The sequence below is a fragment of the Morus notabilis genome, unplaced genomic scaffold, assembly GCF_000414095.1.
Source record: "Morus notabilis unplaced genomic scaffold, ASM41409v2 Scaffold824, whole genome shotgun sequence".
NCBI lineage: Eukaryota > Viridiplantae > Streptophyta > Magnoliopsida > Rosales > Moraceae > Morus > Morus notabilis.
The window spans coordinates 30867-45100 of NW_010366847.1; the positions used below are offsets into that span (position 1 = coordinate 30867).

Below are 14234 nucleotides of genomic sequence, written 5' to 3' on the forward strand. Positions count from 1 at the left end.
GTACGTTTACGTGCTTTGCCTTTCACGGGGTCAGCTCACCGAATGACAAAAACATCACCATACTTTTCGTCAAACTACGCCATTATGCCATAACGTCCTCACCAATTTTCCTCGTTCGACAAGGACTTTTTCGGTATATTCCATGTCTGTCGTTTGTGAAGCTATTTTTGTTGTCGTTGTTTCTTTTGATCTCCCACCGCATTCTCCGCGTCTCGCTCAGCTGCTCTTCTGTCAGTTCTCGAATCTATTCTCTTATTATTCTCTCTCAGAACCTTAGGAATAAGGATTTTCTTGACGAGTATTTTTTCCCGAGAAAATTGTGCGATTTTAGCAATTTTCTCGTCGATTGGGTTGCTTGGATGGCGAATCGCTGAGGCCGGATCGCCGGAGGTGCGACTTCCATGGCGGCGGGGACAATGGCCACCGCCGCCGGGGCCGCGGTGCTTCTGTACTTGGTGTTGAGTCGGAGGCTGTCGACGAAGGGGGAAGAGGACGATCGGAGCGGAGGCTTCGACTCGAAATCGAACAGATTGGTGAGAAGGAGGCTCTCCCGGCGGCCGGCTCAGGCGCCGGCAACGTGGCTGGAATCGATCACAACGCTGTCGGAGACGCTGAGGTTCACCTACGCCGAGACGCTCGGAAAATGGCCGATCGGCGACTTGGCCTTCGGCATCAATTATCTCATGCGGAGGCAGGTAGGTTTTGCTCTCTTCTCTTATGTGTCAATCGCATCCCTTGGGTTTTAATTCGCTCGAAGTTCGCATCTTTTGTTTCAATTAAATGTCTCTTTTCAGCTTTCTCTTAATTGGTTAGATTCTAAGAGATATTAGTTCTTTTGCATAATGAATTGATGCATTTGCCAGGGTAATTTACAAGTTGCGAGTGTATATGCTGGTAGTAATTCTGTAGAGCTTAAAGGTCCCGAGATTGTTGCGGAGTTGAATGATTTTTTAAGGTTGTTGACGCTTTGTATGCTTTTCTCAAAGAAGCCGTTTCCGGTGTTTTTAGAATCCGCCGGCTACACTCAGGAAGATGTTCTTCTTCAGAAGCCCAAGGCTGGGGTACGTAAATTATGTTTTTCTCTTTTGATATGTGAAAATGAGAATTTGTATGCTTTTTAGAGGGACATTTTCTTGAGTATGAAACAAAATTTAGAGGACTTAGAGATGACATTCATATTGAGAGGCTTTGTTGTGATAAAAAAAAAAAAAAAAGAAAAGAAAAGAAAAGAAAGAAAGAGTAATTCTTTCGATCGAAATAGGCTGCGAATAAATGGGTTCAAAGGGCTGAGTGCATTTCGGAAAGTTGGATAACCTCTGAGTTATGTCTATTTCAACATGCTAGGATTTTCACTGATTCCCGTTTGATATGTTCCAAGTATTTGGGTTGTCTATTGGCTGTTATACATCAATGTGTAAAATCTGGTTTAGGACATTTAAATTTTTCTAGTGCTTCACAAGTGACTTGAATTTTAATTGAGATCATAACGGTTGCAGCTGTTGAAGCCTGCTTTCACAATTATGCGTGATAAAGATTCTAAATGCTTCCTTCTATTGATTCGTGGAACACATAGCATTAAAGACACATTAACGGCAGCAACTGGTGCGGTGGTCCCTTTCCACCATTCTGTTTTGCATGATGGTGGGATCAGCAACTTAGTTCTGGGGTATGCTCATTGTGGGATGGTTGCTGCAGCCCGTTGGACTGCTAAGCTTAGCAGTCCTTTCTTGCACAAGGCTCTTGGTGAATATCCTGACTACAAAGTTAAGGTAACTCTAGTTATTTGAACTCATTGGTTTCCATTTTCCATCTTGTAGTGTTTCTCTACTTGGTGTCGTAGGAGTTGCTCTTCATTTCTCTTAGCTCCAGGGTATTCTGGTCGCTATACTCAAACCATCTTTTAATTTAAGTCTGCAGAATATAGTAAAGTCTTGCTTTTGTATTTCAGTGGGTTAGGCAAGTGACTTATCATCAACTTAATTGTCTTTTTTCAGTGAAATACAGATTTTCTTGGTTAATGAATTGTTGGCCATTAGTACCTTAACTCTTTTCCACTCCCTTCCTCTCCACTGTATCCCTTTACAGTTTTACTAACTTCTGAGACTTGCATTTTCAGGTTGTTGGGCATTCACTTGGTGGTGGTACTGCGGCACTACTTACTTATATCCTTCGGGAACAAAAGGAGTTCTCCTCAACAACTTGCATCACATTTGCCCCAGGTATGTATTATTGATCAAGTCTAAAAGTTTTTTTTCTCTTTTAATTATTTGCATGGCTTGACCTGCAAGAGCTCAAGTGATGACGGACGTTAAATGATGCGGTGCTTTGTAAAATCATAGGAGTTCAATCTTTTTCATTTGGAGTGCATCAGTACAATTTACTCCCCTGTTATGTTTTACATTGTAATTTGTCATTTTGCAGCTGCCTGTATGACGTGGGAGTTGGCAGAATCTGGAAAACACTTCATCACAACTATCATCAATGGTGCTGACCTAGTTCCAACATTCTCTACAGCTTCTATTGATGATCTTCGCTCTGAGGTACTGCAAATCTTTCTCTAGAGTTAAAATGGATGGCATCACATTTGTCTTGATAATCATGATATGATCATCAATTCTCATTTTAACATCCTTTTATGATGGTCGTTATCATTCATCAGGTTACAGCATCGTCATGGTTAAACGATTTGCGGGATCAGGTTGAGCGTACGAGGATACTAAACGTTGTCTATCGCTCTGCAACTGCTGTAGGATCTCGCCTACCATCCATAGCCAGTGCAAAAGCCAGGGTTGCTGGTGCAGGTGCACTTCTAAGGCCAGTATCCAGCAGCACACAGGTAATGTCTATCTAGGTCTCCCATTCTTTCTCGACAATTACTTTCCATTATTTGTTATATGACCCCGATACCTTCATTATCGTTAGATTTTATTTGACACTAGGAATGTATAGTGCAAAGTTGCAGAAGTTTGATGGTTGTTTACTGTATCAAGTTACATATTTCTTTGTCGTGAACTTTGCACATTAGATGATAATTGAGCCCTCAGGTTGAATTTTTGAACTTGTTTAAATTCTTATAATACATTAGATTTTCAATGTCAGAGTAACCAATGTCGTGATAGACGTTGCATTTCTCTCAGCTCTACACCCTACTCCATCTGTATTACGATGGTTAATGCATAGGCTTGATGATTTCTAGGTTGTTATGAAGCGTGCACAGAATGTTGCTCAAGCTGTAGTTAGAACACGCTCTTCCTTAACATCATGGTCTTGCATGGGTGCACGCCGTCGAAACGTGGGTCCTGCATTGAGCCCTAAACAAGACGATTTGCCTGAAATTGCACTGATATCTGAAAAAACTTCTGAATCGCTGGATATTGAAGTAGTTAGAGACACAGTTCTGAACAAACCAGAATCTAGTTCTAGTGGTGGATCAGGGCATGACGATACAGATGAAGAGGAACAGCTCCTTCCAGTGGAGAGAGTCACCGCTACTTCCACCGTGGAAGACATTACTGAAGGCGAGTTTTGGTATGAACTGGAGAAGGAGCTTCAAAGACAGGAGAATAAAGCCGACATCGAGGCCAAGGAAGAAGAAGCAGCTGCAGCAAAAGAAATAACTGAAGAGGAAAATTTGCTGGTCGATGCTGCGGAAAACAACAATCCAATCTCTTCAACGGAGGCTTCAGAAAATCATCACTTCTACCCTCCGGGCAGAATCATGCACATTGTTGCTGTCCCTTCATCTGATTCTGCCAACTTAGATAATGACGAACCTAATGAAGAACGTATTGGTATATATGAGACACCTAGAGAACTGTACAGTAAACTAAGATTATCAAGAACAATGATTAATGATCACTTTATGCCAATGTATAAGAAGATGATGGAATTGTTAATTAGGGAACTGGGAAAGGATGACCACAGTAGACGTGTAATTTGAAAACAACATAATTAATAGTGAAATGATATGATATTGCAATTTGAATCCATTTTGTCCCATTATGTTTGTTCTGTTCACTGATCTTTTGTCTAGGCCTAAAAGAGTGTCTTTTGTGGACCGGGATAACTATAATTAGGAATCTATTGCTTTACCGAAAGGAGATAATGAAGCAGAACCAGTCATTATTGATAGTGCAACAAGACTTGACACTGATTTTCGAAATGACTAGAATCAATAGCCTTCTGGAATTTTCTCGACCCAAATAATTTTCTGTGGCTTGAAAAGACAGGTCCAATATCTCGAATGCTAATTTCTATCTAGTCCTCTCAAATTGTTATGCTCTTGAGATGAGGAGTTAATGTCTGATCTTAGTGGTGGTTCATTCTTTTTTTTTTCCCTTCAAAAGGAAGAGAATAATTTTTTTTGTGATAGCCCGCTCTCCGCACGTATAAATCCCATAATTTATCCGTTCGGTTTGTTAATTTGAGTTTTTAATTCAAGTTGAGATGTGATGTTGTGTGAGAGTTTTTTACTGTAGTAAAAAAGTTAGATGTGACTGTTTCTGAGAGTTTTTTACTATAGAAAAACTCATTCTAAACTCGAATCAGCGAAGTGAACGAGGCCTTTTACTGTAATAAAACTTGAATTCTAAACTCGAATCGGTAATAAAAACGAAAAAATAGACTTTAGTGGGGTGAAAGAGTGGGTTGGGGTTCAGACGAAAAAAAAAAAAAAAAAAATCCTAATCGTTGCATGGTTCTATTGGTATTAATAGTTTTTATGTTTGTTGTATGTTGTTTTTATTTTGTTTTGTTTGTTCTCGTTTTTTGGAGTTTTTTTTACCCAACTCATCCCAGAATGGCTTAGCCCCATGGTTTTCCATGCTTGGATTCTAAGGAGTTATTTAGTTAGAGAATTTATATCGATTTGAATCATGATTTATAATTTATTATAATATTTTCTTTTATAAAAAAATATACATAAATTAAAAATAATTTTAATCTCATAATTTTAATTCACGAATTCTCTTAAATTGGGCAAGGAATAATAACCACAAATTTTTTTTGGAAAGCGATGTCTGAGTATAGCTTTAAACTGTAGCCCCAGTCTCATCTTTCCCCATATAATAATGGAGGACGGAATCCTGTCAGTATCAGTATGATAAATGATGATGTGCAAATACACTTCCAAATCCAGTAAGATTAATATTAGGTACTTGTCATTAGGGGGAAAAAAAAGAAAAAAAGAAGAAAAAGAAAAGAAAATATGACCATTTATTAATCTTCATTTTAATGGAAATTATTCTGCCACACCAAAACAATACACAAATCTGTAACAAGTAAATTCTATGTAGTCTTTTGCCTACTTAAGAGCTCGAATTCAGATTATAATAATCTTAATTTAAGATTAATCCTACTTATAGTCTCTTAACCTCTTTTGTACAAATAACTGTACACTACTTAAATTTTTGTTTTGAACTTTAGTACTAGAAAGTTTTAAGGATAGAGGGTGATGTACCCATATGACATATAAATCTCTCGTGAAATGAATTGTCTATATATCTTGTTTATTGGAATGAGATAAACTCAAATCAAATATCTAATAAAGAAGAGTGAGCAGGCTTATCATTCTATTGATCTTGAACCACATGAATGTTATATATGAATATTTTCTCCAACTTACTAATAAATAAATAAACAAGATCTCGCATAATTAATAAACATAATTCCTCAACATAATCACTTATAACTCGTTTAGTTTATTAATTTAAAATTTTAATTAAATTAAAATGTGACTTTATATAAAATTTTTTTATTATAATAAAAAAAATTAAATATATTTTATAATTTTTAATAAAAATAAAATTTAAATTAGTAAAATGAACTATCGTATCATCGTAGTTGAGAATTCCCATGTAAATTAACGTTTAAAGAGTCGGTCAGACTGCAGGGTCAGAGTCATATAGTCACAAAGGCACAAACGCACAACCATGTTATGTGTTTGACCAAAGTGGCCCCACAGAAACAACTGGCTCAATGGTGGCCTTGTATTTGGTAATAATCATTGGTTTACAAAGTCATATTTTATCACCTGCCAAACTAAAAACGTCATTAATTAGCTGCAAGCAAGCCAATCGTGTGTGTTGTCCCACTGAACTTCTCCCCAGTTTTACAATAATAACTTTCGCAATCAAGCTTCATGTTTAACACATTATTATTGTTACTGATATAATTATTAGCTTACGAATCTCCAAGATAATATATCTTAATCTAATCTAATCTCGTCCACAGGAATACCATATTTAACAATCATAAATTCATCCTTTATACCGTTTACTATTTTAATACCGACTTTGTTTTAATATCTTTCTTAATTAGCTTATTATAATCCTTCTAATGGCTCCAAATCTATGTACATATTCCTATAGTATCTTTAAACTAAACGAATGTGCAAAGTGGGTGGGGGGTTTTGTGGCCCAGCATGTGGCTATATTGTCCTAAATGCCCTTGACATCCCATCACAAGGTGGCCAAAGCGAAGGGCAATGTGGTAATCTCACGACGAGCTGAATTACAGTTTGTCCAGAAGTGTACGTTGCGTAGCCATACTGGAGAGCTAGCAAATAAGGAGGAGAAGATGAAAGATGGAGTCTAAGCAAGAGGAAGCCTTTGAATTCTGCGGTTCTATCTTTAAGGCTTATTATTGTCGTAAATTCCTTTCATATTCTGGCAAACGACAATCAGTTTCTGGAGGGTAGCGTCGGATCACAGGCGCACAACTGGTCGTTTTCTTGAACGGTATCGGGGAAACACAAAACAAGGTTTCCTGCACTGAATCTCCTGTTTTTTTCGAATATAGAAGTTGAGAGATCATATATATGTTTATATATATATATATCTATATATATCTTTCTTCATGATCTCATGATTGTTTTTCTGGACTTGGTTTTGCAATATGAGCTTTTTGATCTGTGTTGACTTTTGTTTGTTATTGTGTTGGAGTAGGCGAGTGTTCTTTCCTTTTTTGTTAATGTATTTTACAGTTTTTTTTAGTGCTTTTATGAAATAAAGCAAATTCATTATCTAGGGGAAAAAAAAAAACAAGAAGAAGCAAATTCATAAGAGAAAAAGGAAAGGAATAAGAAAAGGATGTGTTTGTTTCAACCTTCAATTCATGAAAAAATGTTAATGTTAAATGGCCATATATCCTATTTGATTGCAGAAAAAATATTGGGAAAACATATAGGAATGTTTTGTTTCACGAAGTGACTGATTAATATATGCAGCACAATATTATTTCATTGTTTTGTATCTCTCTCTTTGGTATATATTGTTCTTGATCTGAAGCTTGTGGTTGTGGAAATTAAGAAAAAAACACTAATTTGTTGTAATATTATGCGTGGATATATATATATATATATATGTATGTATATATAAAATATATATTTTCTTTGTGTAGGAGGAAATGGTTCTCTTTCCATCCATTCTTGATGGATTGGTGAGAACCATAACCATCAAGAAAGATAGATGTGATGATCATGTTGGGAGAAAAACTGCAGAAGCATTGTCAAAGGTGGCCAAAAAGAAAGAGCTTATTTCAAACTCCTCCGGCGTTGTAAAGTCCGAAAAGTCCGATAATTTATCATCAATTTTCTCCAAGAGAGGCCAGAAAGGAATTAATCAGGACTGCTTAGTTGTTTGGGAGGTAATTAATTAGCCAATAACCGAGAAAATAGCAGGGCTTGTTTTTGGCATGGATTCTAGGGTCCAAAACCTGCTTTTGGAGAGTGTTTTTGATGACCTTTAGAACAACTTTAAATCAAAGTCGCAAAATATAACTTTTCATAAAGCTCTTTTGAGAAGATTTTGAAACTTGTTCAAGAGTTTATATAGAGTTTTTAACTTTTTATTGCTCTTTAGGGAAAATATACCACTTTTGAAAAGCCAAATATTGATTGAAAAGCCATTGTTATTTTCGCTTATATCTTCTTCTATGGCATAAAAGCATAAGCAAGAACCATCTCAAATGCGACCTAATTAAGTTTAAGAAAGTTGAGATTATTGTTATCTCTATATCCCTTCAAGAGCATCTTAATGAAAAAAAAAAAAAAAAATGTATTTGGTTGGTAGGAATTCGGATGCCAAGAAGACATGGTCTTTTGTGGGATATTTGACGGTCATGGCCCTTGGGGTCACATTGTTAGCAAAACGGTCAGAGAATCACTGGCTGCTTCTTTGTTATGCAATTGGCAAGAAACTCTTGCTTTGACATCTCTCGATCTCGATTTCGAAATGGAAAGGGACAGAAACCTCCACTGGTTTGATACATGGAAGGAATCCTTCTTGAAAACTTATGCAGCCATTGACCAGGAGCTTAAGCAACACTCCGAAATCGATACCTTTCGAAGTGGTACTACAGCTTTGACAATTGTTAAACAGGTAGTAATATGATTCAATTATGTCATTCTTCTTTCTTAATATCACAATCAAGTATTGGACTTGGTAATTGGATGATTTACTGTAATTAATTCTGCTCTTTCTGAAAGAGCTTTATGTCATTTTGGCTACTTTCTAGTTTCTATATTAAATGATTAAATGCTTACCAAAGACCATGTTAAATGCTTGATTCTAAAATGAAGCTTAGATTGATGCCTTTTGGCTTCTGTTACTCAATTTGGGATTGTTCTTGGAGTCCCTAATAGCACTTTTCAGCCAAAGTGTTTGACAACCTTGCACAAAAGCAATTTGCACATACTTTATTACACTGATGAAATTTTATTCACACCTTGATAAATTAGATTATTTTGGCTTTTGACTTCTGAACAAACGAAATGCTTATTTTGATAAAAACATCCCAATAAGAACAAACTAGAAATTCTCTAGACCAAAATAGACATGTATCAGAAATACTAAGATTTCACCATCAATGAGTTTCAGGGAGAACGTCTAGTCGTAGCAAACGTCGGCGACTCTCGAGCTGTTTTGGCAACCACTTCTGATGGTGGCACTTTGTTAGCTCTCCAGCTCACAATTGATTTCAAGCCAGATTTACCCCGTAAGATCTCTACCATCTACATACATGAAAGTGTGCAAAAAGTACAAATTTCTCTATTATTATAGCAAATGATGAACAAAAGAGCTACTGATAATTATAATTTTTTTTGTGTTGCAGAGGAGGCTGAGAGGATAACAAATTCTAAAGGAAGAGTGTTTTGCTTACATGATGAACCGGGAGTTTATAGGGTGTGGATGCCAAATGGTAAGACGCCTGGACTTGCAATATCAAGAGCCTTTGGTGATTACTGCGTCAAGGAATTTGGTCTGGTTTCTGTTCCTTATGTCACTCAAAGAAACATTACCAGCAGAGACCATTTTGTCATTTTAGCAACCGATGGGGTATTTATGCTATTAAATCTCTCTTTTCATTTTTTTTCTTTGCGCCAAATCCAGGGCTAGTTTCCGTTCACTTATGAAATTCTTATAAGCACTTTACATGGAAACCGATGCAATTGGAGTGTTTGGTGAAATCGCACAAAAACATTTTACGTAGACACTCTAATGTTGCATTTGGAGTAAGGATCCGTGACATGGTTCAGATGATAGTTCGTGACTCGCTACAATATTTTCTCTCACAAAAAATACACGTAAATCGAGAATAGTTCTGAATCCATAAACCAAACATTCTCTAACATAACTTTATAGCTATTTCTTTGTACATAGATTTTTTAACATTTGTTTTACAATAAGAGTAACTATATCCTAGTTTACTTCTCATTATCCTATCAAAGACAAAATAAATTAAAGTTGCATATTATTAACTTTTTGACATTGTATCTTTTTTTTTTTTTTTTTTTTTTTTTTTTTTTTTTTTTTTTTTTTTTCCTGGTTTCACTCAGTTATGGGATGTTATATCCAATCAAGAAGCAGTGGAGATAGTATTGTCCACGCCAGATAAGGAAAAATCAGCAAGGAGGCTTGTGCAATGTGCTGCTCTTGCTTGGAAAGCCAAGAAACGAGGCATTGCCATGGATGACATCTCAGTTATTTGCCTCTTCTTCCACACTTCACTCTTCTCACAGGCCAATCCTTTGGTCTCAAAATTCTCGAGCTTTGCACCAAAAACCATCTAGATTGTGTAGCTTGCTTCAGCTTCTCAGATACTATTAATTTTTTTTTTTTTTTAAATGGTGTATATGAATTTAAGTCGTCTTGTTCTCGTGTTTTAAACTTAAAAGTGAAAGTTATATATCACAGAAATAGTAAATAATAAAATGCGAGTTTGGTTTCTAAATTTTATGGCCTTCAACAAAAACCATCTAAATTTTGTAGGCTGTACATAAATTTTAGCTTTTCAGATACTCCATAAAGTTTTTCTTTTTTCTTCTTTGGAATGGTAAATGTATTTCACCGATTTAAATTTAAAATTTAAGTTTTATTATAGTAAAAAGTTTTCAGAAACAATTACATTTAACTTTTTTATTACAGTAAAAAGTTCTCATATAAAATTACATATAAACTCAAATTAAAAACTCGAATCAGCGAACTAAACGGACTCTATATCCACACTGCTTATACTCCTGAATTCTAAACTCAGAATTAAATAATTGTACGTCATCTAAGTGGTGAACTATGGACATTTCACGATCTCTTTTTGCATCATGTTAGCTGTTTTACGTCACTCCCATGCTAATATAATTGATCAAAGGGAAAAAAAAATTTTCTATTGTTAAATATAATAAATGAAGTTGCTCCCTAAGAGTTTCAACTTTGTGCTAAGATAATTATAACATCAAATCAAATTAGAGTTAAAGAATATACAAATTAACAGTTGAAATTTCTTATTGTAATATTAGTGTGGAAGTTGAAAAATCAGAAATCTCACGTTGTAAATCTAAAAAGAAGAAAAATACTATATATTGAAATGTGCACTATAAGAAAATACTTGTGTGTATAGTGTAAGAAGATGCAAATTTTACTATAAATACTACCCGCTAAATCCAGATTTGCACAACATATTTTTGGACCATGACCAATCACATTTTTCAATGGATTCGTCTTTTTAATATTTTTTACTTGCAAATTAAAAAAGACCTTTCCAGTAACAAACAATTTTTCTTTAAAAAAAAATGTCTTTTTCCTTTTTTTTTTAGAATGAATTTTTTTGGTAGACCTTTTTATAAGTAGTATCAATTTTTAATTATTAAATTTAATCTAAATCATATTAAATTAAAAAAATATTTATAATAGATAGTTTATAATATAAATCGAACGGTTTAAAATTAAAAAACTATTGGTGATTTATTTTTTTTCTGATATTACTAAAAAAATTTGCTTAAAAAAATTCCTTATTTTATTAACAATGAGGAGAAAAAAAAAAAAAAAACTGTTTAGTCCCGCCGTTCCCGTTAGCTATATATGCGCAAGTGTCTGAAGTCTTCAGCGAGTCATTTCCCTCCCCTCCCCTCCAAATTTCTCCCTCTTCTCTCTCTCTCATGAGCTTCACATTCCCTCTCTTAGTTCCCCTTTCTCTCTCTCCTCTCCCAAATCCAATCGCTCCAATCTCTCTCCTCTCTCCTCCGCTGCTCAGAACCTTACAGAACTCGCCCGATCCATCGCCGATTCCACTCAGCCACTTGCTCAGCTCCGTCCGTCGCCGGCGGTCACCGATCGCCATGTCCTCCTCCGACGTCCGTTCTTCATCGACTTATGAGATTACGGAACTCCACGCAGAGGCTGATTTCGAGAAGCTTCTCTCTCCTGACGGTCGTATCTCCATTTGCGGCTTCGGTTCCCTCCTCTCCGGTACGTACAGTTGATTCATCGTCGTCTTCGTCGATTCTCTGTTCGGTTTTTCTCTTAGTAAATTGCGGTGGTGAACTAGAGAGAAGTGCGAGGAGTTCGTTTCCGGAGCTCACGGACTTCAGAGTTGCGAGGTTGAACGGTTTTCAGCGCGTCTTCGCTCATGTCGCTCCAATTTTCTTTGAGCGCGGAATTGCGAAGCCGGAGACAAAGGTGTTCTTGCTTTCCTCTTGTTTGAATTTGCGATCTGTAAATTTTTCGGGCCGAAATTGAAAGACGAAGCAAGAATTATAGTCTTGAATCTGTTGATAGAGTTTTTTGTTGCAAAATTAGCGATCTAAAACCTTATAGTTTCCGCGTGAATAGTCGAATAACATGTATATGAGTTTTGAAGTTTCAGGCGGGATAATAATTTTTCAATTTGTTGAGTTTTTCTGGTATTTTTTAAAAATTACAGGAAATCTCGAGCTTAAGTGTAGAGCCTTGTGAAGGAGAAAGCCTGATAGTTACAGTTTTCCAAATTCAAAAATCGGATGTACGGTAGTAGAGGATATGAATGATATATATTGTTTTCTTTCCACATGTCACATGAATGTTGATTCTGTAGGTTGATTTTTGATTTCAATGTCTCAATTTATTGCTCCAGATTCCGGCATTCCTTGAGAGAGAGCTTGAATTTCGATTCCTTGCTGTGAGTAACTTCACTAGTAGGTTTCAACTTTCTAACAAAAATCTGCTTTGATTTTAGTTTTGGAATTAATTTTCTCTTCGGCAGGTTCTGCCTGAAACACTGGATGGGAAACCATTTGACAATCCTTCGGTATGCTGATAACTGAGGGTCTAATTTAGCAAAAAGGATCGTTTTCGTCAAGTCCTTGTTGATTTTTCCAAGTGTTGTAGATGGCAGATTACTAGTTTTGTGGTTACTGATGCAGGTTATTTGTGCTCGATACAGTGACGAAAAATTCTTTCGGATTAGATGTAAAGGTATCTTGTTTTCTTTATGCCAGAACAGACAGCGAATCATCCATGTTAATTTGCTATTCTAATGTCCGTTTATAGGAAACAAGGACGTCTACTTTCAGCTATATGGACGATATGGCATAGATAAGATTTGGCGTGATGATATCTTACCATGCCGTGCTTATCTTCGGCACTGGTAAGTTGGGCTGTTTCTATTGCTTTTATAGGTACTTTTGACTTGCACTCGGTCAACAGGTGCAAAGAATAAGTTTTGCGGTCCAGAAATCAGTTTTATTTACACATGAATTGACGTGCGAATGTTTATCCGTGGTCTAAATTTTGTATCTCTGTGCTGCTTCACTTTTCTTCAGTCGATCATTCATGGCTTAGGCATGAAGGTCAATGTATTAAAAACTGACAATAAGAAATCAAAGTTTTAGAGGTGATTTCATGTTGCTCTACTTCTAATTGTTTTGTAGATGTGTTGATTTGTAACTTCATATTATATTTTGCTGATGTTTTGCTTTTGGCCAACTAGCTAACCAAGATGAGCAATTTGGTATTTGAGTGCTTGAATCTCTGCCTTTGTAATGTAACATGGTTTCCATGCCTATGCCAATTAGCTAAACAAGAGTCATTTTGATATTTGAGGTGTTGAATCTTTGTCATCGTGCCCTGTTTTCCATGCCTATGCCAATCAGTGCTAATTAGATAATGAGCCATTTTTGATAATTGAGTTGTTGAATTCGTTTCTCTACCCTGTTTGCCATTCCAAAACCTCTCTCCATAAACCTTCTTGTTTTTTCTTTTTCTTTTTCTTTTTTGTTTTATGCCACTTAATTATTAGGCTTTTAAATCAACATCCTGAGCCATTTCAACATTTGACCGTTGAATCTCTGTCTCCGTACCCTGTTTGCCGGGCCAAGGTTCTCTCCATAAACGGAACTTATGGAAGGTTGTGAATGTTTTTGCAGTGCGTTGGCAGCGAAAAATCTCAGCGATGAAGCCTATAACAACTTTTTAGATCACACTTTCCTTGGAGACCGTACAACAACTATTCGTCAGTATCTAGCAACAACAGGTTCGGGCATCATGGAAGAGGAGCCCCCAGAATCCCTGAAGACCCGGTATGGCGGTTGACACTCATGAATTTGATGAACTAGTTATTTGCAAAGGTTTAACGTCTTTGGAAAGTAAAATTCTAGGCATTGATATCAAATCATTCATTTATGCTTCAAGACACAGACGCACAAGGCTTTTCTATTATTCAGTTTCTGTATTCTATCATTTTATGATTTCATGTTCCAATTAAAATGCAAGTGTTACTGTCTGATCTAAACCAACTAGTACGTGTGCGTGCGTGTGTGTGTGTGTGTGTTTGTGAAGTTTTGTCGTTTCTCTTTTAGTTCTCGTAATCGATATACCAGATGACTAGTCTAGTTATTGAATTAGATTAATATGTAATTCTTTTTTGAAAATGATTAATAATTAAAACTCGATGGAAGAATACTTGATAAATGAAACCATTTGTGG

General features: G+C 36.0%; 3 protein-coding genes across 4 annotated transcripts; all 3 read left to right on the top strand.

The window, feature by feature from the left end:
* Positions 1–212: 212 nt before the first annotated feature.
* On the top strand, positions 213–3993 carry LOC21388713. The gene is made up of 7 exons (XM_024174231.1): positions 213–695; positions 864–1061; positions 1497–1769; positions 2117–2219; positions 2422–2540; positions 2660–2836; positions 3197–3993. The coding sequence occupies exons 1-7, from the start codon at positions 402–404 to the stop codon at positions 3938–3940; spliced, it is 1908 nt and encodes a 635-aa protein (XP_024029999.1). The 5' UTR covers positions 213–401; the 3' UTR covers positions 3941–3993.
* Positions 3994–6364: 2371 nt separating this feature from the next.
* Positions 6365–10230, top strand: LOC21388714 (probable protein phosphatase 2C 34). The gene is made up of 6 exons (XM_010111277.2): positions 6365–6760; positions 7399–7644; positions 8070–8378; positions 8877–8994; positions 9112–9335; positions 9836–10230. The coding sequence occupies exons 2-6, from the start codon at positions 7405–7407 to the stop codon at positions 10067–10069; spliced, it is 1125 nt and encodes a 374-aa protein (XP_010109579.1). The 5' UTR covers positions 6365–6760; positions 7399–7404; the 3' UTR covers positions 10070–10230.
* Positions 10231–11461: 1231 nt separating this feature from the next.
* Positions 11462–14013, top strand: LOC21388715. 2 transcript variants are annotated; one of them, XM_024174235.1, is made up of 8 exons: positions 11462–11741; positions 11821–11951; positions 12196–12273; positions 12385–12429; positions 12514–12558; positions 12674–12725; positions 12801–12897; positions 13676–14013. In XM_024174235.1, the coding sequence occupies exons 1-8, from the start codon at positions 11612–11614 to the stop codon at positions 13839–13841; spliced, it is 744 nt and encodes a 247-aa protein (XP_024030003.1). In that variant the 5' UTR covers positions 11462–11611; the 3' UTR covers positions 13842–14013. The 2 variants fall into 2 exon arrangements, with proteins under 2 accessions (XP_024030003.1, XP_024030004.1); XM_024174236.1 differs by lacking the exon at positions 12196–12273.
* Positions 14014–14234: the final 221 nt, after the last annotated feature.